The following is a 24,778-nucleotide window of genomic DNA, read 5'->3' on the forward strand; positions in this document are numbered from 1 at the left end:
GCTGCCGGCTACTTGGTGTAGCGGGATCACAGTCACCACAGAGAACACGACATCATCACTCTGAGTTGACAAAATATAGCTCACCAGTTATCATGTGTAGGAGCACGGCGTACCATGAAAAAAGTTTTAGCCAAAATTGAACACACCCGGAACTAAAATATTGGCCTGATATCTGAATGCTCCCTTGCACATCTCGTCTAAAGACGATATCCATCTGTCGCCCTTGAAATGTAACCTGCTCCCCTCTCTCCCCATCACTCTGCACTCTTACCCTCCAGGTTATAGCAAGCACAATTTTCTCAATGAAATTCAATTTTAATATGCTTTGACTGCTCCCCACTGCATAAAAGAAAAAGGTGCGAATTGCTGCTTTTTTACTTATCATGGCTTATTTCATTTGTAAAAACTAGTAAAACATGCATTATTTAATAAAAGAATGTTGCTTGCGTCAGCTATATACCTACACCTCGCGGAAAGCTTGCCTGATGTTTTCTTGGTGCTGTATGAAAATGACTCATGCCCGTGGCACCAAAAAAAATTTTCACATTCGTCGCCCATGAAAGGCTATCATCTTTCAGAGTTGCAGGGAACATAAGCTTTCTGCTGCACTGTGAGAACACATAAGCAACATTTTCTGTGGGTGGTGTGTAGGTGAGAGAGAATGTTGATGTCACTGCCAACAAAACTCGTGAATCAGACATGATCCCGACGGCTGCGTCGTCATGAGTGACTGGTCCCCCTTATGGAGCAACGTTACAATTGTGGGTCAGTATGTTGACATCGCAGGCAGATGGGGTTCGGTGAATTCTTCTTATGGCTGCTGTGGTTAGTGGCTAATCCACCTGAATGGATTTGTTAGTCCTAAATTCAGCTTTACAGTATGTGACATTATAGTGCCTAACCATATGCCAAGCAACATAATACTCACTGAACCAGACAAACTCACTGTACAGCTGCCAGTAGCAAGATTCCATTTCCTTGTGGGTACAAGTCTGCCACTTCCTAAACACGTCCAGTGTCACCCACTTGTTCCCTTCTGACACTTCTGCTTCCCACAACCGCTAAAACAGCCTGGTGTTCAGTCTCAGTAGCATAATAGGCAGAGCCGCAGGTTTTGCGTTGAATGGCTTAGGTTTCAGCCCCAGCAGTAAAATTTTTGCAACCGCCTTTATTTCTCACAGTGAAATGTTGAATTTCATACATAATTATAAGCATTCTTTTTATAAAGAAAAGGGTTTTATAAAGAAGACTGTCAATAATAATTGGCAGTGGTTCTACTATAGTAGTCGACAGGGGGTGGTTGGTTAGGGTTGAACAATTAATCCAAAAGAAATTTTAACATAAAACATACCAAGAAATGCCTTTCAAAGGCAGTAATCAAACCATTCACCCCATACTGCATGAAAAAATTGACAGCCAAGTGTATGAAAATCTATCCAACGGTCTTGCCTTGAAAACATCTGTGATTTAAGGAATCGAAATGACCCAGAGTGCAAATGGAAGCCTCAGAGGAAGATGTGTGGGAAATAACAACCACGCCAGCATGATAAGCAGCCCAAAAATGAAATACAGGAGGTGGTTCGAGCAATATCGGCAGTGCCAAAAGCTAAATCCAAGGAAGAAGGACCAACTGCACTGTAGGCTCCAGTGTTCAGATCAGCAAAGAAAAAACAGCTTCGTGAAGGAGTGCCTTCGAAAGGTCACAGATTTTAAATCAAAGCAAAATCCCACGGTTGACAAGTTTCACGTGGTGGAGGTATCTTGGTATGCTAATCGGTGTTCAGCTCAGGCAAAATATGCAACAGATAGTAGGTCCCAAACAGCTCTGAGATTCAAAGTGAGTTAGAGTAATGACTTGGGCTAGTTGGAGCATGACCACAATGATTCAGAACAATGCAACTGAACAGGATAAGAAAAGACAACCCAAAGCACCAAGTTTTCTTTCTTGTCCTGTCTATAGCACTGTTTAGAATTGTCAATATTCAAAGATTAGGTGGCAGGCTTTAAGCATAACAGCAAAATGAATGGACAATTTGGAGTATGGCAGACAATTGCCAATACTTGCAAAATTTCTTTGGCCTAGTCTTTAGAGTGATGTCTTGAAATAGGGGAGGTTGTGCGAACCATGCTGGAAGAGCTTCGATAAGTGGAGAATCGGTTGCGACCATTCAGATAATGGGCCTCCTATTGAGGGACATTTCCCCGAGTAGTTATAAGCTAAGTGGGATCGACAAAACAGCCTGGTAAAATCCAAAAGTAGTCGGGTCTGAAGAAATGCTTGAAGCAAACCTCATGTGGATGGAGTGTATGTATAAATTCAACAAAGAAAAAAAACTGACAACATGCTCAATATCGCTGCACAGGGGAGTGGGAAGAGGTTGAAGATGACGTGCAATGCCAAAAAAGCAGGTTAAAAACACAAAGACAACTTCAAGTTGAACAAGCACTAGAATTAGAACGAAAATTATGCAATACATAATTGACAGCTGTTTCAGGTCACCTCAGTAACTCCTTCCATAGGTTTTGCCAAATAGGGAAGAACTTTCGTGGATATGTAGAGCTATTGATGTGTTAGCTGCTATGGTGTATACAGAGTTAGGATAGCGCCTGAAAAATGCTAGAACAAAGGTGGTGTGCTGTAAGCGTACTATATGAGAATACTTTGAGGGCCAGTAACTTGTTAGCGTTGAAAATTGGGACTATAAAGTGAAAAAAGTGTGTGACGCAGTGAAAAACAACTGCTGCACTGCAAGTAAAGAGGCGGAGGACCCAAGGCGAATCAGCAGATATGATGTGGTTTTTGGTGGAAAAAATTTGCAGATGGGGACCATTGTCATGATTCAAGGAATCCCACAAAGGATTGTAAAGACAATGTGCATGGAAGTGAAGAACGACAAAAAGACAGAATTAGAATTTGCCTTTAGAGAGCAGACACACAGTGGAACAATGTGAATAAAAGTGGAAACAGTGTGGATAGGGCATGGACCCCGTGTGGTTGCAGCAAGAGGTGCAAATTACGTATCACCGCAATAGCCAGAAGAAAGAATTTAGGCATGGCAGAAGCACGCGGTGAGGATAAGTGCAAGGAGAAGGAAGGATGCAGAACCAGAAAAGGACACTTCCTTAGAGATCTCGGCAAAGCAAGCCAGGAAAATGTGGCACAACCATCAAATACGAGGCACAAGCCTTGGCAGGTGCAGGCAGGTGTCTTATCTGGCCTGACCCGCTGTGCCAAATTGTACATTGGTGGTCTCAGTGGTGACAGTCCTGTGCGTGCATTCAGCACCTACGCCCCGTAAACAAATGCTCCGACACCCAGCGCGGAGAGGCTCCCAGATCCACGCGATTCCTTTTTCTGGTACAGCGGCGGTCTCAAACCGAGGGTTGGTTTGCGCGACTACACTACCAGAAGCCTACATCCTGACGCACGGCATAGCTACTAAGCCAGCCCTACCAATGCCGGGTGCAGGAACGCCACCATCACTGTGCTACAAGATTTGATGTATGTACCTTTACGAATGTTCTGATTAGTTGTTCTTTAAAACAAGTGCAAAATAAATAAATGCACCTTCCTGGGGTACCTGAACATTAAATTTTTTTTGCAAGGGCTGGCTTGACACGTAAAAATGAAGGAAAATGCACTTTTTTTCCTCATTGATACTGCGTGTATATCCTATTTATGTAAGTGTAAGCAGACAGTTATTATTGTTTTGGCTGCCTTTGAATATTCCACCTTTCCTGAAGTGTTATAAGCCAGGCAAATTAAAAAGCTTTTGCAAATTTCCAGTCTTCCCCTAATTCCCTAGTTTACACGCATTCTGGTATAACCTTTTCATCAAGTATACTTTGTAACACTGACCAAGCTAACAGTCATGAGCAAAATATGGCAGTTAGCTGTGGTAGCACCAAAAAGTTTTTTTATGGCAGTGTGTGCACCCCCCCCAAAAAAAGAAAAAGCCTTGTGATGTGCTTTACATGTCATTGGGTCAACAGCATACCTCACAAAGTTGGCGCCGCTCACTCAAATTCACTCGTGAATGTTTTTTTTCGAAACCACACTTACTCAAACTCAGACTCAATGCTTAGCAGTACATCTGCGCTCACCCAAACTCAAACTCGCAGTGAACGAAAAACTCAGAACTCACTCAAACTCAAAATGTACTCAAAACTCACAATGTACTCAAATTCAAAATGTACTCAGAACTAAAAATGTACTCAAACTTAGTACTGAAAATGTACTCAACCTCAAAATGTACTGAAAACTCAAAATGTACTCAAACTCCAAATGTACTCAAACTGAAAATGTACTCAAAACTCAAAATGGACTTAGAACTCACTCAGAACTCAGGCATACTCAAACTCAGTTGCGCTCGAACTCACTCAAGCTGAAACTCGCGATGCCACACTAGCATAACGCTCACTCTAACTCAAACTCACGTGTGAGTTTGAGTCCAAATGAGTCTGAGTGAGTGGACTCATGAGTGATTCCGCCGACCTCTTGTCAACTGTGCCTCTGTAGTCTTTCTTGCACCCCGATCATGAGGCCATGCTCTAGAACATTTTGTTCATTTCTTGGAGGGTTGTTCATTTTCTGGTAAAACCCAATTTTACCCTATTTTTACACCTGAACGTGTTTCAGTAGAATCTGATTAAACCCGATTTTTTCCCGAATGGCCCTTTCCAAAGTACCAATCTACACACTCGTGGGCTGATGGTCCGGCGGTCTCAACGAGTCCTTGCTAGAAGCAAGCCCCACAAACACAGCTTTTGAACTCACTGAGCACTAGCACTAGTAACCCAAGGCTGGTAAATGCTGCACTAGCATTGCTGTGCCGAGCTAATGGAAGTTATGATGTCGAGAGAACTTACTCCCAGCTGAGATACGTCTAATGGTCAGAGAGGTCTCAAATGGAGGCAGACATGTTTCGCGTGCAGATGATAAAAAACGTAAATATGCCTATCAAATGATGACCAGCTTCTTCTAAAACATGTTTCATCTCTTAGAAGTTATCGATGCTTTTTACTCTCATAAAGACTGATCCTTATCCAAACAAATGCCAAATTTACGAGAATATTTGCTAGGAAACCCTGATATTCCCTTGATTACCATCTTGAAACAAACACCAATTTTAATGCGTTAAAGAAGCTCATGATGCCTGCTGATAAAAAAACTCAGTGTATTACTTAGTGCATCTGCAGATTTACCCTGAAAAAACCGCAAATTTCGGAATGGTCTTACAAAAAAACCCAATATCTGCCCTATTGTTTGGAAAATAGCACCCAATTTTTATCCCCCCATTATAAAAAAAACAATTATAAATTATAAAACCCAAAAATGAACAACCCTAAGAATAACACACTAAAGCCGCACGTAGCTATGTCGAGTACCGTAGTCAATGGCTGCAGAGTATAGACACCCACCTTTGATGTGCGGTGAATTATTGGCATGGGGGTGCTCACTTTTTTGCCTACATCACGAAAACTGTAGGTGGAACCTCATTAGTTCTTGACCATGTCGAAATACATGGCATTAGGTGGATCAACATTTATTTAGTGTAGCTTTGAGAAGCTTCCACCAGGATTATTCTTTGGTTTGTGCAACATGTCCACAGGTGTTCGGCAGACTGCTTATGCCATTTGTTATTTACTAGAAGCTCGAACTGCGCAAGCATCGCCCTAAACCCACCTTTCATTTCCAGTGGGTGGATGGCAGGAGCAAGAGCGACAACCAGGCTTCCCAGCAATGTCTGCACCAGCCTGTGTAGCATGGTGTGTCTTCAGCGGTGCACCAGGTTGCGCGTCAACTTTAAGAATGAAAAAAGCCAAAGATCAGAGCACCCAAATGCATTGAGTGTCACACAAATCCCGAGACAAAATCCACACAAGAATTTATCAAATCACCAAACAAACGTGTTTGCTCCTGCTCAGACGTCAGAATTTGTGGAGACGGGGACATTTTTAAAACCTGCAGGATCTGCCTTCCTCCATACAGCCTAAAACTGCCAAAAGCGTGAATGACTGCAGCATACATTTGATGTCTCCAAAAAAGGGTAGAAAGTAGGCACTTGAAAATATGTGAAACTGCATATCAAAGCTAATAATGAGGCATCAGAGGCATGCCTAAATAAGAATTATGTGGGTCCTTGACCAATGTTGACATCTTTAGGAGGCAAAAATACAGGTGGTGAAGCATAATTATGAAGCGAGTTTAACAAACCCTGATTAAGGGTAACAGAGTGGATCCCTAGAGAAGGCAAGGGTGGCAGGGGGTGGCAGAAAGCTAGGCGGGCGGATGAGGTCAAGAAGTTTGCAGGGATAAATTGGTCGCAGTGAGCACAGGACTGGGATCTTTGGAGATCTGTGGGAGAGGCCTTTGCCATGCAGTGGGCATATCAGGCTGATGATAACGACGATAGTAAAAAATTATGCCTTTTTAAACAAAGCCCCGATTTGACCACCTTGGTGTAGTAGCTGGCCCATCCTTCCATGATTGCCAACCGAACTCTCCACCCTTAGTCCCCAGCAGCTGTTGAGCACCTGACTATGGCAGTGGTCAGGCAACTGACAAAGCAGAGGGTGCAAAGAATCTCTGGATCCAGGCAGGCCGCCTTTGGAAGTTGAACGTGGCAACATTAAATACACGCACCCTGCCTAGTGAGGGAAGCTTAGCTGTACTATCAGAGGAGCTCTCGGACATTAAGTGGAATATTACTGGGCTGAGTGCGGTCGGAACAGGAGAAGGATGCATAGAAATAAGAAGCAGGCATATTCTGTGCTATTGGGGTCCTCACGAAAAGAACACAGGGTGGGAATTTCGATCCACAAGGAGATAGCAGGAAACCTGGAACAATTCATCAGTATAAACGAAAGGGTTGGAGTAGTTGTGATCAAGATAAACAAGCGATATAGGTTTAAGATAATACAATCCTCTATGCCAACACCTAGCTATAAGGATGAAGCCGTAGAATGCACCTACAAAGATGTCAATCTACGAAGATGTCAAGTCAGTAATGAATAAGAAAACAGTGCAGTTCACAATTGTAAAGAGAGACTTCAATGCAAAAGTAGGTGCAAACAGAATAGTAGAAAATTCAAGAGGAAATTTTGGAATAGGCACTCACAAAAGCTGAGGAGATACACTGGTTGGACTTGTGGAGAGAAATAACCTAAATCTAATGAACACATTTTTCCGCTAATGCAAGAGTAGGAAATGGACAAAAAAGTCCTAACACGATGACAAAAGGAGAATATAAGGCATACAAAAATACAACAAATAGGAAGAGAAATGAATTAAAAATGGGGAAAAAATGTATAGATATAAACAACAGAGGAGAGCGATGAAGGAAGGCAAAACATTCTCTGAACAACAAGATCTCGGAGGTCGTGCGTAAAGTGTGCACTAATGAACACATAGCCAAGAAAAATAATCCCAGCCAGAGAAAAGTAATCAAGGTGTAGTCTTTTGTCCAAGCGACACTGAGGGTACCTTGCGACGCTGGCGGAAGGTATGAATGCTGAGGATAATTACTGCATTAGATTGTGCAAAGTGTGAGTGCGTCCTGGCCGGTGTGGTTATGCTCGATGCGGCGTCATTCGTGGGGCCAGAAATGAATAGAAAAAGGGGAGCCACAGCGCCTGGGGTAGTTGTACCATCCAAGGTATGCAATGGGGTTCAAATTCGTTACGGGTGGACAGTGTCACCATGATGGCAAATAAATGTGACGAGCGACTAACAGCACCTCAATGCTTTTCAAGGACTCTGGTAATGCACACACCGTGTTCACAAAGCTGAAAATTTCATCGGCACTGAGCATAATTTTGATGCATAATGGTTTAGACAGGCAGCCTGAAGGTCGATGGCGGGCGCTCAAAGTTGCTGTCAAGTCAGTTAGCTTAAAGTTGCGATCGACTAATTCCTTGAAACTGCGAAAACAACCCGTCAACACCGCCAGATTCCATGGGAGCCTAGCTTCACCAATGCAGCGCGCAGGGCTCGCCTGCTCCCTCCGTGCTCCCAGCGCCGGGGCGGCGGCGGCTTCAGTGACATCGCAACCCCCTCCAGAAGTGTTACGAAGGAGTTTCGTGAGCAGAAAAGCATTGAGGAACTCTGATACAACATAGCAATAAATACAATGGTCAGCAGGTCGGTCAAGAATATCTACTAACAAGTGGAAGCTTCTCTTATAACAGACAAGTGACAAAACACTGTCTTTATTAACACACCATTGCCACCCCAGGGCTCTGTGAGTGTTGTAGTAGTGTACACCCAAATTTTTAAAAAAAAGCACAAATTTTATAAGTATGACCTCAACTATTATGCACTGTAATTGTTGAATTTAAATTATTCAAAACTCAGCTTCTCACCTACACTGAATCAGCAACTTTGTGCACACCAGCATACCCAATAATCCACCGTGCCTGAGGTGAGTTTACTAACAAACCTAGTTTCCCATCCCATGTGATAGAATTGGCACACTTGGTGGACTTTGACAATATGCACAAAGTACCAAGCGAAAACATTTCATCAACAATGCATGCAGCTGTTGATTACTCTGAACGAAAATGCGCGCACAGGCAAGAAACCATGAACCCCAACCTGGAAATTCCTGTTCAGTTTGGGAGGTGGTGCTGATGAGGAGCGTCAGCGCACACTGTGTACCTGCAAAAAAATTATAGTAATGCACAGACTTGCAGCTAGAGGGAACAGAAATGGTACCTCTGGTACCAGTGGCAATGGCTGCCTGGGTCTGTTGGCTGCAGGCTCCATCGGTGGACATTTCGGGAACACCACTGTCAGCACCAACAAGTGTCACACCACATGAGACCCCAATCTCAGCATTGTAAGTGTCTTCTGGAAGCAAAAAACCAACAGAAAAAATTCACCCACACAATGCCATTAACTTTACTCACCAGCACGCAGTTCAGCCTACCAGACATACCTCCTTTGTTTCAATGCAAAACCCTTGGCCCAAGCATGTATTGTTCAGTACCTTTTGTGCCAGACAAGACTGCAGGGTCTATCACACAGCATAGTTTTCTGTGCATTTCATACATGTTTTGCAGTTTCAAGTTTCTTGCAGGCACACCATTAAATTTGAGTGCAGTTGGCCTTTAGGTAGGAGGCTTTTCTTGTGCCCCTTCTGAACTCACCTGTCCCTTCCTTGTACTAGCCACAGGGTCATAAAAGGGGCATTCACACAATGCCAACAGTCAACCCATTCAGAAAAAAAAACGCTCATGATTCAAACCTGCAAAGTAAAATTTATTTGCGTAGTCTTTTATATGACTAAGCTACAGCTGATGCGGAGCCACTACGAAATAATGCATATAGGGTGTTTCAGAAAAGACTAAGCAATTTTTTAAAATTACACCATCTTCCGATGTGGGAACCCTGAGGGGATGCAAAGCCGTGCAATCTGGATCAGCTACACGCCGCTGGCGTTTCAAAGCGGCTTCTCGTTCTCGCAGCGAGGAATCCGCTGGTCGACGCTGCCGTTTATGTTTGGCATCGCGAGCTCTCCTCTGTGCAGCCTCGTCTTCGGAGGTGCTCGCGGTTCTGACAGTGCGCTGTCTGGCGCTAGTTGAAGGTGTGCCAGCCAATTCGCTGACAGAATCGTTGGCATCCATTTCCCGTCATTGGACTGCGCAGTACTGAAGAAGCAACTGAGCGGAGCGCGGACTAGGTTTATTTGCAGAGAAGAGGGAGTGGAAAGGAGGAGCAGCACGCATGCGCATGATTCGACAGCTGGTGTGGAGAGGGGAGAGGAGCAGCGCGCGTAGCGCACAGGTGGTGTGGAGAGGAGGAGGGGAGAGAGCGGTGTTATCACAGGTGGTGTGGAGAGGAGAGGTGCGGACGCCGGACGACGGAGGGTCGACTAAGAGATGCTTTGCATCTAAAAAATAGGGTTGCGGATGGAAAATTGTTTTTCTTATGAAAGTGGTCAGAGGCCGTGGCAGATACAATCAAATGATTTGCAATTGCGCTTTAGGGCAACATTTAAGTAGTACTTGTTTTTAACTTTTTAATTATTTCAGTTAGGCATGCAATTGTAATGTGCAAATTCTAGAGGACCATATGTCAACCCGATATCCAGCACTGGATTTGCAAAAATGCAACTGCCCGCAGAAGTATGGGCTAAGGACTTCTGCCCTCAGGACGTGCGCATCTGGAGCTCAAAGGCTGCAAAGCACCACAAAACCATGCCCACGTGTTTACTTCTGTTTACATCTAGCCCCTGTCTAGCACAGCTGTTTACTTCTAGCCCCTGTATGCATCCTTCGCATGCATTCCTTCTAGGGTGCATGCCCAAACAGATTCTGTGTATACAGAAAACTCGGTAGAAAAGAGGGCAGGGTGGGGTAGCAGCCAAGGTGTCGAAAAGGGAGGAGGCGGTGTTATTGGCCTCGTAGGACTAATGGGGCCACAGAATTGGAAAGAGGGTATGAAGGTGGAGAGCATGCGGCGTTAACGCTCATCACTGCGTTAAGGCAAGGCAAGGAGGCAGCCTAGAGCGCAGTGTACAAACTGTGGCGTTGCCACTCAAATGTACCCGCCCGCCAAAAGGAGTGTGAAGGCACAACATAGCAATACGCGGACGGCGCTGTGAAAAACCAAGGGGGAAAGGAGGGCGCTCTTCCAGTAACGGTTGGCACCCCTACCACGCTGGCATTTCTACAAAGCCGCAGCTTACGTCATTTCACCGATAATATGGTATCGTCGGACAGCCGATAAGACGCACGGCGGGAATGGAAACAGTTGTTAGAACAGCGTCCCCCTTTCCACTTTGTTTCCGGTGGTGGCCGCTGCATATCCCTCATATCTGGGTCTGAGGGTGTTTTCTACGCGTTCCTGTGTTCCCTTTCATATTGCTCATAATAGTACACCATCAGATGGCAAGAAAACACAGTTTTGTGAACTTGTTTTGACTGTGTCTCGGTCAATTGTGCCCTGTTTCATGAATTTGTGGAACCCAATCAAACTGAAACAGCTTCGCTTGTAATCTGACGTCATATAAATGGTTTGGACCAATTTTTCGGTTCAGTACAACAGTGGCATGCCGAATTAAGTGTGCGATACCTTCGTGCCAATCACAGAGCGTTGCGTCCCTCCTCCGCGTAAATGGGAGTGAGTGGTTTGATACTGTACAACGGCTGCTTTTTCCCTGTGCAGTGGCACCTTCCCTTGTAGGTATAAATGCCTACGCCAGGGTTGCATTGACTCGCATCATGGGAAGTTGCTAAAGCATTCTGTTTGTCTGCTGGGATTTTTAAGCGTCTTAGATGTAGTATTTCTAAATGAGCACAAATTAACTTTCTTATACCTTTATTACACGGGCGCCTTAACGGCTGTTAACGCAAAGGGCAGTTTAACCCCGTAACGGCCACGGAAACGGAACGGTGATGGCTGTGCTCACACGGCACTTTACATGTTCAGACGGTTCACTTCCGTTTGGACGATTTATCACGTGACTCTTACAATGTTACCTCGAAAACTTCTTTTTCTCGTAATTATTTTCTGCGCTGCAAGCTGTACAGTGTATTTTTTTTTACTCTTCGCAAAAGTTGTTGCTACAGTATCGGAGAAGCTCATCTAGCTGATCCAATCCGAACCAGGGCGTTGCAAATGGCCACGTTTGTTGAGGTGTCTGTTGTGGTCGTGGCGTCGCTGCCTTTGGTTGTGGTTTCAACGTGGTCTGATTTAACGTGGTAAAGCGCTTCATTCCGCGATCCATCACTTGTGCTAACCGCCGCAGCACTGTGCATTTTCTTTTTTTCTTTCGTACCGAGAGCCGCCGTCCGCGCGATCCAGCAGGTGAAGTGTTGAATGTGGTGCGTCTTTGCGACGCGTACCCGAGAACAGCCGTGGAATGGCGCTTAGCCGGCCGGTGTATGAATGCGACCGTGATCGCCCGCCTGACTTGCTTCTCCTGGTCGCAGACTACGAAACCTTGTTGTCTGCAAAAAGGACTGAACTTCGAGCTGTGCTCACCAAGAAAGCGTCGGTCAAGAAGCGGAAGGCGGCCGAGAGGCGATGTCACACCCTGGCTGCACTCGCTGTGGCGTTGTCTTCCAGGCCTAGGAGTGTGTGGACGCTTTGGAGACCGCCGCCGTGGTATGACACCACCGTGCCGACGTTGTCGGATCAAGATTTCAAGGGAAACTTCCGTGACCCGCTCCACATTTGCATACATTGTAAGCTTGTGTTCCTCGCTAGCACGGGAGGATACGAACATGCGAGCTTCTACCACTGCACAAGCGTGTCGCCATTTCCCTGTACAGACTCGCCTCGTCGGCAGAGGAAAAGACTGTGGCGCATCTTTTTGACGCGAGTCGGCTATCCGTCAACCTCATCTTCCGGGAGTTTTGCGACGTTGTCGTAGATGTGCTCGAGCCCCAAATTGTGCGATTTCCGTCTCTGAATAATGTCAGAGACTAGATGCGGCAGTTTGAAACCTGCACAGGCTTTCCACAGGGCCTCGGCGCAATGGACGGTTGCCACATCAAAGTTTCGCTGCCCAAAGAAAATGCGCAGAATTACTACAACTATAAGGGTTGAAACAGAATAATTCTGCTCGCTGTTGTTGACCAAAACTACAAGTTCTTGTTCACCAATGTAGGGTCTCCAGGGTGGAATAGCGACGCAGCAGTGTATAGGGCCTCCATACTACCGAAAGTAGTAGGACTGATATCTTCACTGTACCTAGCCAAGTCATCGATGCAATGCCGATAGGAGCAGTCCTCCTGTGACCAGGCCTTTCCCTTGCAGCGTCACCTGAAGAAGCCGTTCCCTCATCGCAGTGCAAACAACCCCACAGGGCAAACGTTCAACTACACTCTCTCCAAAGCAAGGTGTGTCGTCGAAAATGCCTTTGGGCGATTGAAGGCTACATTCAGGGTCTTGAAGGGACTTCAGTGTGAAATTGACAATGTCAATAGCATTGTGCGAGCTTGCTGCATCCTCCACAATGTCTGCGAGCACATGTGGGACCAGTGCGACACACAGTGGAGTGCTGAAGTAGCAGCCTGTGAGCTTCCACAGCCTGTTTGTGTGAGCAACGCAGCAAGCTCATCAGGTAAAAGCGTCCGACAGGCTTTGGCTAAACACATCTTGTCACTGAAGCCAAGACTACTCTGAAAAGCTTCTTCAGGCATGCACTTGTGAACAATGAACAGAACAAGGGCACGTAGGCACATTCAGCTTTATTCTATGTTGCCAGTGCTGAGGTCAGGCTGACGCTCCTGCTGGCCTGCAAAGTACTGGCGCATTATGCCCACCAGTTCTCTCTGAATAGCATTTGTCTTTTCATGGAGGCGGACTGTCTTTTTGGACAGCTTGTAATCGTTTTTTGCGAGCTTCTCGGCACAGTTTTCCTGCCGCTCCAGTAGCTCCACAACTCTGTCAATTGGGGATGCCTGCTGCCGCCTGTTTCGGGTGGGGCCTTGGTCGGCTGTGGGAGCAGGGGATGGAGCCTGGCTTGTCGATGGCTCACTGGCGGGCGTGTCTATGTTGGCCACCTCGTTGGTCCAGGCCTGGCTGGTCCAAGTGTGGCTTGATGCTTTCGCATCCCCTGGGCTGCTGGGCGCTGTTGGCAGTGGCCCCAAGGCCACAACTTCTGCACCTTCTGGCAGCCGTTCTATCATGTCCAGCTTAAGAAAAAAAAACAGGATGTTACCGAATGTTGCATCCAAGTGATTATTGTTTTTGCATGCTGAGTGCAAGTGGTACACATACAAACATACAATGGTTGATGTTTTCTCTAAATGAATTGTGGTACTCTCTAAACTCCAAAAAATAACAAGTGTTGTGGCATTGGTATTTTGGAAATGTCAACCAATGATTATGAAGCTACACAGACGGTGATGCTTATGACGAGTTACTTGTGAATTTTTAGTACTCAGGGGCCCACAAAGCCTCATGTTTGTGCGATGATGTTTTAGTAATAAACATTGCTGCCAACTGTCGCAGGCAACAAACTGGGTTGTTCAAAAACCAATTTTGGTTTGTCAGTTCATTTCCAATGTTTGCATGCAACCAAAATAAACATGTTGCACCTGAAAGCTCTCCTGCACTAGGCTTGGGTCGTTCATGGGCAGGTTCTCCAGGAAGGTTTTCAGCCTCTTATAAAATGGGCACTCTGTAGCCGCAGACCCAGTGCCAGCATTGCTTGCCTTTCTGAAATAAGAACAAAGTACAGATGAGAGTCACTCTGTTATGGCGCAAGAGATAAACACAAGTTTTTTTCACTACAAGTACAAACTACCAAGAACAATGAACCTCCTTTGTGCTGAAAGTTGAAACTGCAGGCAAAGTGGTAAACAGCACACAGAACGCTGTTGAATTATGATGTGAGCTAGATAGGCTTCAAGATCAGCTGATAGCCAAGATGGAATGTTTTTCCACTACGTTTTTCGTTTTACCACTGCGCATGCTCCCAGTGATTACACCTGTATAAATACAAGACAATGCTTCAAATAAACTACTGGGAGTGAGTGTTTAAGCCATCGTTTCTTGTGTCATTGTCTCAGTAGCGCTTTAATGTTTACCACCATTATAAACCAACTTGCCTAACATCTTGTTTTGCCACAGTTCAATTACCTCTGCTGATGCCTTACATGCACGGCATAGTGTGCTCTTACCCACACTGCTCATACACAACTGAAAAGGTGGAATTAATAGTATTAGTATAATATTCTTGTTGTGTATGCAAATTGCAGTTGCATAGAAAACAAGAAAGCAGTTAATAAAATGGATTGTTGGGCGAGTTGGTTCATGGCTTCAAGAAAATTAAATAGAGCGCAAAGGACGAGGACAAAGAAACACAGTAGACGGGACGCGCGCTCACTACCAACTAGTTTATTCCGAAAACCCTTCCCACATATAAATGTCAATACATCAGGGGCGCGCCTGCGCACAGAAGACCTAAAAAAGGCAAGCCACATGCGCGCTACCGATTACGGCACAAAAGGCGGAACTCACTCTCCCGCAAATACACCGATGTCTGGCTGACACAATCTTTGCCCCTTTTTTTAATATGGTATGCCTCCAAAAGTTCACGTGCCACCGTATCCCTGCTGCGGCCCAGTATTTTCAACTGATTAAACAGAGGCACTCATTATATTCTGCGCAGTGCGCCGGAAGATTCGCACCGGAATCCTTTGTGAGGGACAGCTCATGTTCGCGGGCCCGGTCATTGACACATCGGCCGGTTTGTCCTATGTAGGACTTGCCGCAGTCCAGTGGCAACTCATTTACTGCAGCCACTGCGCAATCCACATAACGCAGTGCGTGCTTTTTACCACAGGCAGCACCTTTTCTGGCATCCCCAGGGATGCGCGCGCACAACTTTGCCAGCTTTCGCGGCGCTGAAAAAACAACGGGTACATTGTGCCTGTTCGCCACTTTCTTAAGGTTATGTGTCACCTTGTGGATATATGGAATCACCTCGGGCCTCTCGGAGCTCTTTTGCCTTTCTTTTTCCCTCGCCGTGCCTTTTTAGTTTCTGCAGCAGGGATTCCACAGTCGCCACCAGGATGGTATTTGGATACCCTGACGACCGCAACCTCTGAATCTGTTGTTGAAAACTGGTGTGGGCGGCATGCTCGCAAGACTTTTGGAGGGCGGATTCCAGACCGAGCTTAGCAATTGCTCGTTTAACAGTCTTTGAGTGGGCCGAATTGAACGGCAGCAGTGGTTTGCGGGAGCGGGGGTTGTACGCCCAGCATACATGAGATTGCATAACAGAAAGCTTAAGATCTAAAAATTGCAAGTTCCCCTCGGCAGGCAGTTCGTGTGTAAAAGACAAACCTTGTCCCATCTCGTTGAAAGTGTCCAACACTTCTTTGCACCCATCCGTAAAGCTATTAAAACCCTCATTAAAATCGCTAAAATCCAGCTTCTTAAAAACAACTAAAAAATCATCTACATATCTAAAAACTTTAAGCACTTCGCTTCCATTAAAAGCACTGTGCAGACGTCTGTCAACAGCCGACAAAAAAATATTGCAAAGTACCGGCGCCACACATGACCCAATGCAGATACCTCGTTTCTGCACATATAACTTGCTATCGAAGGACACGACCGTGGCACCTAAATAAAACTCCAAGAGGGACATAAAGTCGTCAACGCATATTCCAGCACTATTTTGGTGACATACCCTTTCAAAATAGTGCTGGAATATGCGTTGACGACTTTATGTCCCTCTTGGAGTTTTATTTAGGTGCCACGGTCGTGTCCTTCGATAGCAAGTTATATGTGCAGAAACGAGGTATCTGCATTGGGTCATGTGTGGCGCCGGTACTTTGCAATATTTTTTTGTCGGCTGTTGACAGACGTCTGCACAGTGCTTTTAATGGAAGCGAAGTGCTTAAAGTTTTTAGATATGTAGATGATTTTTTAGTTGTTTTTAAGAAGCTGGATTTTAGCGATTTTAATGAGGGTTTTAATAGCTTTACGGATGGGTGCAAAGAAGTGTTGGACACTTTCAACGAGATGGGACAAGGTTTGTCTTTTACACACGAACTGCCTGCCGAGGGGAACTTGCAATTTTTAGATCTTAAGCTTTCTGTTATGCAATCTCATGTATGCTGGGCGTACAACCCCCGTTCCCGCAAACCACTGCTGCCGTTCAATTTGGCCCACTCAAAGACTGTTAAACGAGAAATTGCTAAGCTCGGTCTGGAATCCGCCCTCCAAAAGTCTTGCGAGCATGCCGCCCACACCAGTTTTCAACAACAGATTCAGAGGTTGCGGTCGTCAGGGTATCCAAATACCATCCTGGTGGCGACTGTGGAATCCCTGCTGCAGAAACTAAAAGGCACGGCGAGGGAAAAAGAAAGGCAAAAGAGCTCCGAGAGGCCCGAGGTGATTCCATATATCCACAAGGTGACACATAACCTTAAGAAAGTGGCGAACAGGCACAATGTACCCGTTGTTTTTTCAGCGCCGCGAAAGCTGGCAAAGTTGTGCGCGCGCATCCCTGGGGATGCCAGAAAAGGTGCTGCCTGTGGTAAAAAGCATGCACTGCGTTATGTGGATTGCGCAGTGGCTGCAGTATATGAGTTGCCACTGGACTGCGGCAAGTCCTACATAGGACAAACCGGCCGATGTGTCAATGACCGGGCCCGCGAACATGAGCTGTCCCTCACAAAGGATTCCGGTGCGAATCTTCCGGCGCACTGCGCAGAATATAATGCGTGCCTCTGTTTAATCAGTTGAAGATACTGGGCCGCAGCAGGGATACGGTGGCACGTGAACTTTTGGAGGCATACCATATTAAAAAAAGGGGCAAAGATTGTGTCAGCCAGACATCGGTGTATTTGCGGGAGAGTGAGTTCCGCCTTTTGTGCCGTAATCGGTAGCGCGCATGTGGCTTGCCTTTTTTAGGTCTTCTGTGCGCAGGCGCGCCCCTGATGTATTGACATTTATATGTGGGAAGGGTTTTCGAAATAAACTAGTTGGTAGTGAGCGCGCGTCCCGTCTACTGTGTTTCTTTGTCCTCGTCCTTTGCGCTCTTTTTAATTTTCTTGAAGCCAAGAAAGCAGTGCAGTGGTGTGTGCATTTAATGCAAACCCTACTGCTTTCATAGTGCAACTTCTAGTGATTGTTAGCTTTACTGCAATGCACGCTACAGGAGATAATGCACCGGTCAACATTTTATTTTGTGTAACTGATCGTACAGCAAACACTAGTGCTTTCATAATTCAACCTGATTGTTAGCTTTACTTTTACTTCAATGCGCACTACAGGAAAGCTAATGCGCAGGTCAACATTTTATTTCGTGTAAACTGATCGTACAGGCTTTTCGGTGCAAAATACATTTCTGTCAAACTTCGCCCGGCAAAACCTAACTTACGGCAAACGGCTACATATGACAACCTACTGTGCCATGCTGTGATCGCTATTCAAGCACTGCTGCACGAGTGTTATGAAGGAGTCGCGTTTGAGCCCATGTCAAGCAAAATTCGGCGTTGCCTACGGCATCGAGACGGATCGGTCACAGTGCAGTGCGCCATATTTTACTGCACATGCTGGACAAGGTGCTACGCGGGCTTAAAAATCTAATAAAATTGTGGTAACTTACTTGTGCGCTTGTGCCAAGTTCTCCATCTTGTGCTTCATTTGTGTTGTGGTGACTCGCACAGTCTGGCCACACTCATCGCTTGCGAGCTCACTGAACACCGCGGTCATACGCAAGTACACCGGGGCATTGTGCTTCTGAGCCCGCAGTTGGGCAAGGTGGTCCTGCCACACAATAATCAGCAGATGCGTCAGCGACGCTGTCCAGATGAAGCGCTTTTGCTGAGGGGCGCTAGCTTCCATCGGGGACACGTTGCTGGGCGTAGCCATCTTGCCTATCTGCAGCCGGAACGGAGGAAAGCCGGCAAAACGGAGACCGGCGACCTCAGTTGGTGTCGATCGCCGTTTTGTTTCCAACGGCGTTCGTACTGCCGTGTAACTCCACCTAACGGCCAGTAAGGCCAACTGCCGTTATTGTTAACGGCCATTAAGGCGCCCGTGTAACAGGGGTATTAGACAGATGTCAATTAGATGCCATAGATATCACAGAATAGAAGTCAACTAGCATAGATGCATTTGATAGTAAAAATAAATTAAAACCCTCTATTTCTGTAAACTTGGACTGGAAAATGCCCAAACAATGGTGTGCTCTTGAGTTGGCATTAGGGGTTCCTTAAATTTAGCATAAACAAAAAGACTACTTTAATGTATCTGGTCAGTCCAATTTTTGGTAAAACTAGACAATCGCATTTTATTTTAACTCAAGTTTCACTATTTACAAATCTCTCATTTGAGATAAACAGCTAACACGGGAGCGCGCAAGTTGTTGTTTTGATGCAACATATTGACCCCATAGCACTGTCTATGCTCTCCTACAGTGTTGCTGTAATACAGTTTAAAGGGGCTCACCTGTTAACATTCCTATGGGATCTGCTACTTTATGACCCACGGTCTTAAAAAACATTGGGCATGAATGCGGAAAGATTTAAAAGTACATATACATATGCACAACGGCCTAGTTTGCTTATTTTAGGCATATGTCACTTCTGTACTGAAATAAAAAATAAAACTCTAGCACGGCAGAATGCTTACGCCATCTAATGAAAACTGGATAAAATAAAATGCATTTGTTATTTTTCATTTCAGTAAAGATGCGCTTTATTTCTAAAAGAAACAAACTGGGCCGATACAAACATTTAGAAGGACTTGTAAAACTTTTCTTATTGGCGCAGAATGCTTTTTAAGCTTGTGGGTCATGAATTAGTAAGTTCCATAGGAATGTGATTAGGCGAGTACCCCTTAGGCGAAAGCCTTAGGTGTCTCATCATACGCAAAAAGTGCCATCGGCATTAACACGAATGATACCAAAATAACTTCCAAGGCAAAGAGAGAAGGAATAAATTAACACGTTTGGGTTCGTGCAGGATTTCAACCACGGTCTTTAGAGCAGGAGCGGAGTGTATTGGCACTGCACAAACCCAACCTGGTGCCAGAGAAGGAATAAGAATTAGCCTGGTGCACACACAGGAGAGTGCTGACTGTTTCCTATATGACGCAAAAGCGACATGCTTAGCGTAATTTGAATTCCATACACAAATTAAACTTATCGCAATTACAACACTATGCACAAACTGCACAGAAGTGGCTCGTAATGCATTCGGTAAGAATTGCTTTCTTTAGTTGCGTTGGCCGCTCTGTACCAGAAAGCTCTCATGAATAAAGGAATGCCACATTCTAACCTGGAAATTCCTCTTCTGTTTGGGAGCTCACACTCTTGGTTAGCCAAAGAGCACACTGCGAACCTAAAAAAAATAAATTCATTACCATAAATGCAGGCTGACTGACGCTAAGAAAAATCGAGGTGGTACTTGTGGAACTGGTGGTAATTGTCGCCTGTGTTCCTTGGCTCCAAAACACAAAGCTGCTGCAGGCTCCATCCGTGGGCATTGCCATACTGGAGCCCTGAAAAATTAATGATGATGCAAGTGGTGCCCTCGTTGTCGGCACTGTAGTGCCTTCTGAAAGAAAAAAACACAACCACCAGTCAAAATTTTAACAATCACACCATATGCTTGGGATAAGAGCTTCGCTTGGCAATTCAAACTTTGTGTCCGTTATTCATATTAAAGGGACACTAAAGTGTAGAAACAAGTTTTCCGCTACTGGACGATTGCAGTGCCATGAATGCAAATATATTACTCATGGCAACAGCAGTTGCTTATTACAGCAGAAAATGCTAAAAGCATCAAAACAGGTATCGCCCCTAAATTGACTTTCCCGCACCACGATATTTGCGACGTTTGTGATTTGTTCTACTTCTTTACTTGTCAGGCAGCATGCGTCGTAATCATGTTTCTGGGTGTGAAAAAGCAGGCTAATGCGAGAATAATATTGCCGGTGATTACTCTCTTAAAACTGACTCGCAAACTGTCAGGCCACACGTGAGTCCTCGACATTTCGCATGCTTCCGCATGCGTGCATGAACTTCCCGGCACTGATAATAGAAGACAGTGCCAAAAAAAAAATGCGCCAAATGCGCGATCAAAACTTCATTGGGCATCATCTGACGATAATTTCAAAAATATGCATTGGCCAGGGCTTTCGCCATGAAGGCCTCTTTATGTCGAACCTTGCCCCTGACCCATGAAAGCATCTGCAATAACTCAAATGCCTAGCTGCCGCAGTGCCGTCCACTAATCTCACTCATTACTCCAGTGGCTACCAGCAGGCTGTGCTGTATGTATCAAAGGCTACGCATTGATGTCTGCAAACAGCTTTGACATCGGCACGTTGTGTTCTGTTAAACCGGGCATGCCTGATCATGCTTACGAAGGATTTCTCCGCGATCAATGTGTATACATCCCGCCCCGAACAAGACCACATTCACTTCTAAGCCAGAGTTGGAGTTACGAAGCAACTGATCAATGTTGTCAGTAAGGGCGTGTGTTCATGCTTTAAAGGCCAACTGCACTCAAAATTTCGACCGCGCGAAATCACTGTTCCAGCATGGTATGACTGAAAAGACCGCGATGTACGAAGTATGACGCCTAAAATGTGCGTAATTACGCCGCAAGCGACCAGCAAAAATCTACGATTTTGAAAACGAAACTGGGCAAAACGCGGCCATACGGGTAGGCGGAAGTGACGTATCAGCCGTCAGCGCGAGCGGTGTGGACCGGGCGACGCGGCCGGCTCGGTTAGCCAGGAAGAGAGTGTGAGCACGCGCGTGCGGGGGTGTGGGAGGCGCGCGGAAAAGCGAGCGCTTGTCCCGCAAGCACTACACTATTCGTGCGCTCCGACAGCAGCACACCACGTAGGCATGACGTCGCGACGACACTCGAAAAGGAGAGAACCGTACGGTTAACGAAGCCGCTTCGGAGCCATGAAAGCCACGAGTACCGGCGCGAATTCAGTTCCCCTGATTCTCCCGCTGCGAGGCAGGCCGATCGGCCTGGACGGCTGGCATGTCACTTCTGCTAAATGGCTGTTTGCGCAACACTCCGGCAGGTGCTTTGTCGTCTGCAAGGGCGTTATTTTGAGTGCCTGAAACTGAATAACCACTATTGCACAGAGATACAGGTCGCGTCGCAGTAGTTCTCATGGTACCTACTATACTCTGTTACAACTCAAGAACGGCACCACCTCATGTAGTGTATCACTCCGCCAAAGCGCCGGACCCGTGACGTCAGTGCGCGCGCGTTTTGAAAGGGGTTTGCTATGAATGCATGATATCATCTGCCTTGTCTCACGCAGTTTGTTTGTCGTCACTGGAGTCGTATATAAGCATATTAAGTCCAAAAAATCGCGGGAACGGCTCACGCCATGTTAAAATATTCCCAGTAACGCCCTACTTGCGCCGTGCGGAGAAACATCCGGCTACGGTGATAAGGCACAGCGGCAACTTCTGGTGCCGTTCTTAAGTTGTCACCGAGTATACACATTTCGAAGGCATTTAGCCAGGGTGAAATTTGAGTGCAGTTGGCCTTTAACAAGAAACCCGCTTCGTCAAGATGCTGAAGAAGCAAATTTGAAGCAAGGAACCTGCGCTCCCATTTCCTGAGCTCGACTTTATTGCAGATGTCTGCTGAACTAACCAGAAGTAGGCAAGTTTTCAGTGTTGATGCTTTAAATCACACCCACCAGCCTTCCCACGTCACGAGAACTTCAAGGGTTATTTACGAGTCTCTATTCGCTAGCCGCGATTTTTGCGAGCCATGTGAAAATGGGAACTCAGGGTAGTAAAGCGGTAGTGTCGGCAACAGAGACAAGCGAAAAAGTTAATACACTGCCGCTTGCTTGTGGGCTTCTTCTGGCCGGCGATACGCAAAGGAAGGTGACAGCTCGTCGCTGTCACAGCCCCCGGCGGCTGTGCATTCCGCTCGTCTCGGACGCCCGCACTACCTATTTAAAGGGACACTGAAGTGAATTTGTCAAGCTCCCGTTTTTGCTTGCACTGTGTAGACTGGCTTAAATTAACACACTATTCATCGTTTATCCGGTTGACAAATCGGTAATTATTTTACAAAGTGCGAAAGAAGAAAAACTACTATGCGCGGTTTGCGGCGGCCGCACCAACTAAAGGCTGTGACGTCAGGAGGGGGGGGCACCGTGATTGGACGATGCCCAAGGTTAGCAATCAAACAAGTTTCGGTTTCGGTTCTGTAAAACAACATGCTTGACATCTGATGGCGTTGTTGGATGGGCATTCTCGATATCTCAGTTATCGCCGTACCACGCTTCTGCCATGTTGTCGGCTGTCAAATGTCTAAGATAAACCTCCCAGGGCGGCTTGGAATCGTAGAAATCACTAGACGAGGCCTACGCAGTGGATGAACGCCCTCCGCGTCACCGCAGACTCTCAAATGCTATGCGCTTTTCCCGCATATTCGGAGCTTGCCTCACTCATGTCTGTTCGTAAAAAGCTAGTTCGCACCAGGCCAAGGGTGTGCTGATTCAGGCCTGGGCCCACTGCCCGCAAGCAGTCGGTGCTTGTGGCAACAGCACGCCAACGAGAACTCGCTAGCGCGTCATTGTCAGTACGCGCGTTCTGCGATCTCGCTCGGGGAGCAGTGAACGTTACGGCCCAAAAATGGTGAACTCAGTTCAGAAAACATCGGCCGCATACGAAAAAATCAACTTACAAAAAAAAAAATACATCTACCCTCGGGGATTCGAACTTGCGACTTTCAAAACTGAAATTCCAGCGCCTCAGACCACTAGGCCACGAGCCGGCGCTGGCCGGTTTGGATATATAAGGTTTATAATGTATGACCAGTTTACACTTTTATTTATATTAAGCATTTTAAGTACTTTATGTGACTATTTGTTGTATATCACTCCTGCAGTAAGTGTCCCCCAAACTTCCACAATATCTCCCGTGTAGCAATTGCATTTCTTTGACGGAAAAGCGTTCGCAGATGTGCGGTCGTGCTGCTGACCGCTGTGCTTGTTTACCCAGCGCAAAAAGTGCTTCCTGATCCCTAGTTTTGCGCTGTACGGTAAAAGTTTCAGTTGATTTTATTTTCTTAGTACCTACATTGACTTCGCTGACTCTTCTCCCGCCTTCAATTGGCCTTAGATTTTCCTACTAGCGTAAAGTCAGCGAAGCGTCGCATGTGCAATTGTGCAGCGCTTGTGTGGAGCGACCCGGACTCTGAGTTTGACACAGTGTACAAACTAACAAAGTAAGGAAAGGCACATTCTTTCATTCACAAAGGTGTTGTGGCTTAGTTTCAATTGAGCGAGCGAATAGCGACGACCCGTCGGCGGCCGGCGGACGAAACGCTGGGCCGACTGACTCGATCGGTAGGTCGGCTGGTCGGCGAACCGTGCAGTAGCGCAGCCATTTTCCAGCTCATCTCCTGCTGACGTCACACGAAAACGCCACAGAAAATGGGCGAGCGTAAAGAGAGGAGGACAACATTTTCGAATTGATTTTTCTACTAAATAAATTCGCGTAAACGCGGCCAGAGTGGTCGAAACAATGCCTACGGACTCCGAACTACAATTTGCGCTAGTAATCCCGCAATGTTTACAAATCACTTCAGTGACCCTTTAATGCACCCACTGAGTTACGTTTTTTGCGTCGCTCACAAAAATCGCTGCATGTGGACGACACCGCCAAGAGCGCTGAATAACTTAGCGTCTAAAGGCGGCTTCAAATAACTGTAGTAGGTGTTATTTGCGCGGAAAATTTCCCGAAACCGGCACAATAGTGGTGGCAACATAGACCCAGGGGCGTCCGCAGGCACGCACGCACGGTGACGCACCTTTCCAGAAGCAGATGCGAGGCAGCAGCAGTTCAAGCCAGAGTTGGTTCAAGCAATCCCCGGTGTTTTAGGAGGCACGCACAACGTCCTTCCACGAGCGCTTAGCTACAGACATGAGCTACTTTGATACTTTTCTGAATTGCGTGTTTTCGAGCGGTCGACTTTCACGCACACATGCACATCAAACACCGTAGAACAAGGACATGCCTGTTTTGCACGAAATGTAAAAGTTCCAATCAAGTATAACGTCCAACATTTTCGTGGTGGAGTGCCGTCTTTGATCAACGGCGCTGCAGGCGTATGTCCAGTGCCGACAGACGGTTGTTTGATGATGACGATCAGAAGCCCTCCTTTGTGTGGCATAGATCAGACTTACGGTTGTCACCAACCGACTGGCCTGTATTATTCTCATTTGCCCTCCCTAAACTAACATAACGGGTTACTTCAGCAACAGAGAAAACGCATTAGTATTTCTTTCTCTACGCTCTGAGTT

The 24,778-nt window shown here is 46.2% G+C and overlaps 1 protein-coding gene across 4 annotated transcripts in view; it reads right to left on the reverse strand.

Moving 5' to 3' along the window:
* Positions 1 to 24,563, reverse strand: part of LOC144158712 (uncharacterized) — a 39,597-nt gene extending 15,034 nt beyond the window's left edge. Inside the window, exons 1-6 of one of the 4 annotated variants that reach the window (XM_077689784.1) lie at positions 24,286 to 24,561; positions 19,885 to 20,034; positions 19,756 to 19,818; positions 8,717 to 8,851; positions 8,597 to 8,659; positions 5,687 to 5,804 (exon numbers count right to left, since the gene is read on the reverse strand). In XM_077689784.1, the coding sequence (XP_077545910.1) occupies positions 5,687 to 5,804; positions 8,597 to 8,659; positions 8,717 to 8,851; positions 19,756 to 19,818; positions 19,885 to 19,969 (464 nt within the window). In that variant the 5' untranslated portion in view covers positions 19,970 to 20,034; positions 24,286 to 24,561. Of the gene's footprint in view, positions 1 to 5,686; positions 5,805 to 8,596; positions 8,660 to 8,716; positions 8,852 to 9,799; positions 13,648 to 14,052; positions 14,174 to 18,080; positions 18,356 to 19,755; positions 19,819 to 19,884; positions 20,035 to 24,285 lie in introns of those variants that run through there. The other 3 variants (XM_077689786.1, XM_077689785.1, XM_077689787.1) reach the window with 3 other exon arrangements.
* Between the last annotated feature and the right edge of the window lie 215 nt (positions 24,564 to 24,778).

This window comes from Haemaphysalis longicornis, unplaced genomic scaffold, assembly GCF_048455015.1.
Source record: "Haemaphysalis longicornis isolate Haplotype H1 unplaced genomic scaffold, Haemaphysalis longicornis Haplotype H1 scaffold_10, whole genome shotgun sequence".
Classification (NCBI taxonomy): domain Eukaryota; kingdom Metazoa; phylum Arthropoda; class Arachnida; order Ixodida; family Ixodidae; genus Haemaphysalis; species Haemaphysalis longicornis.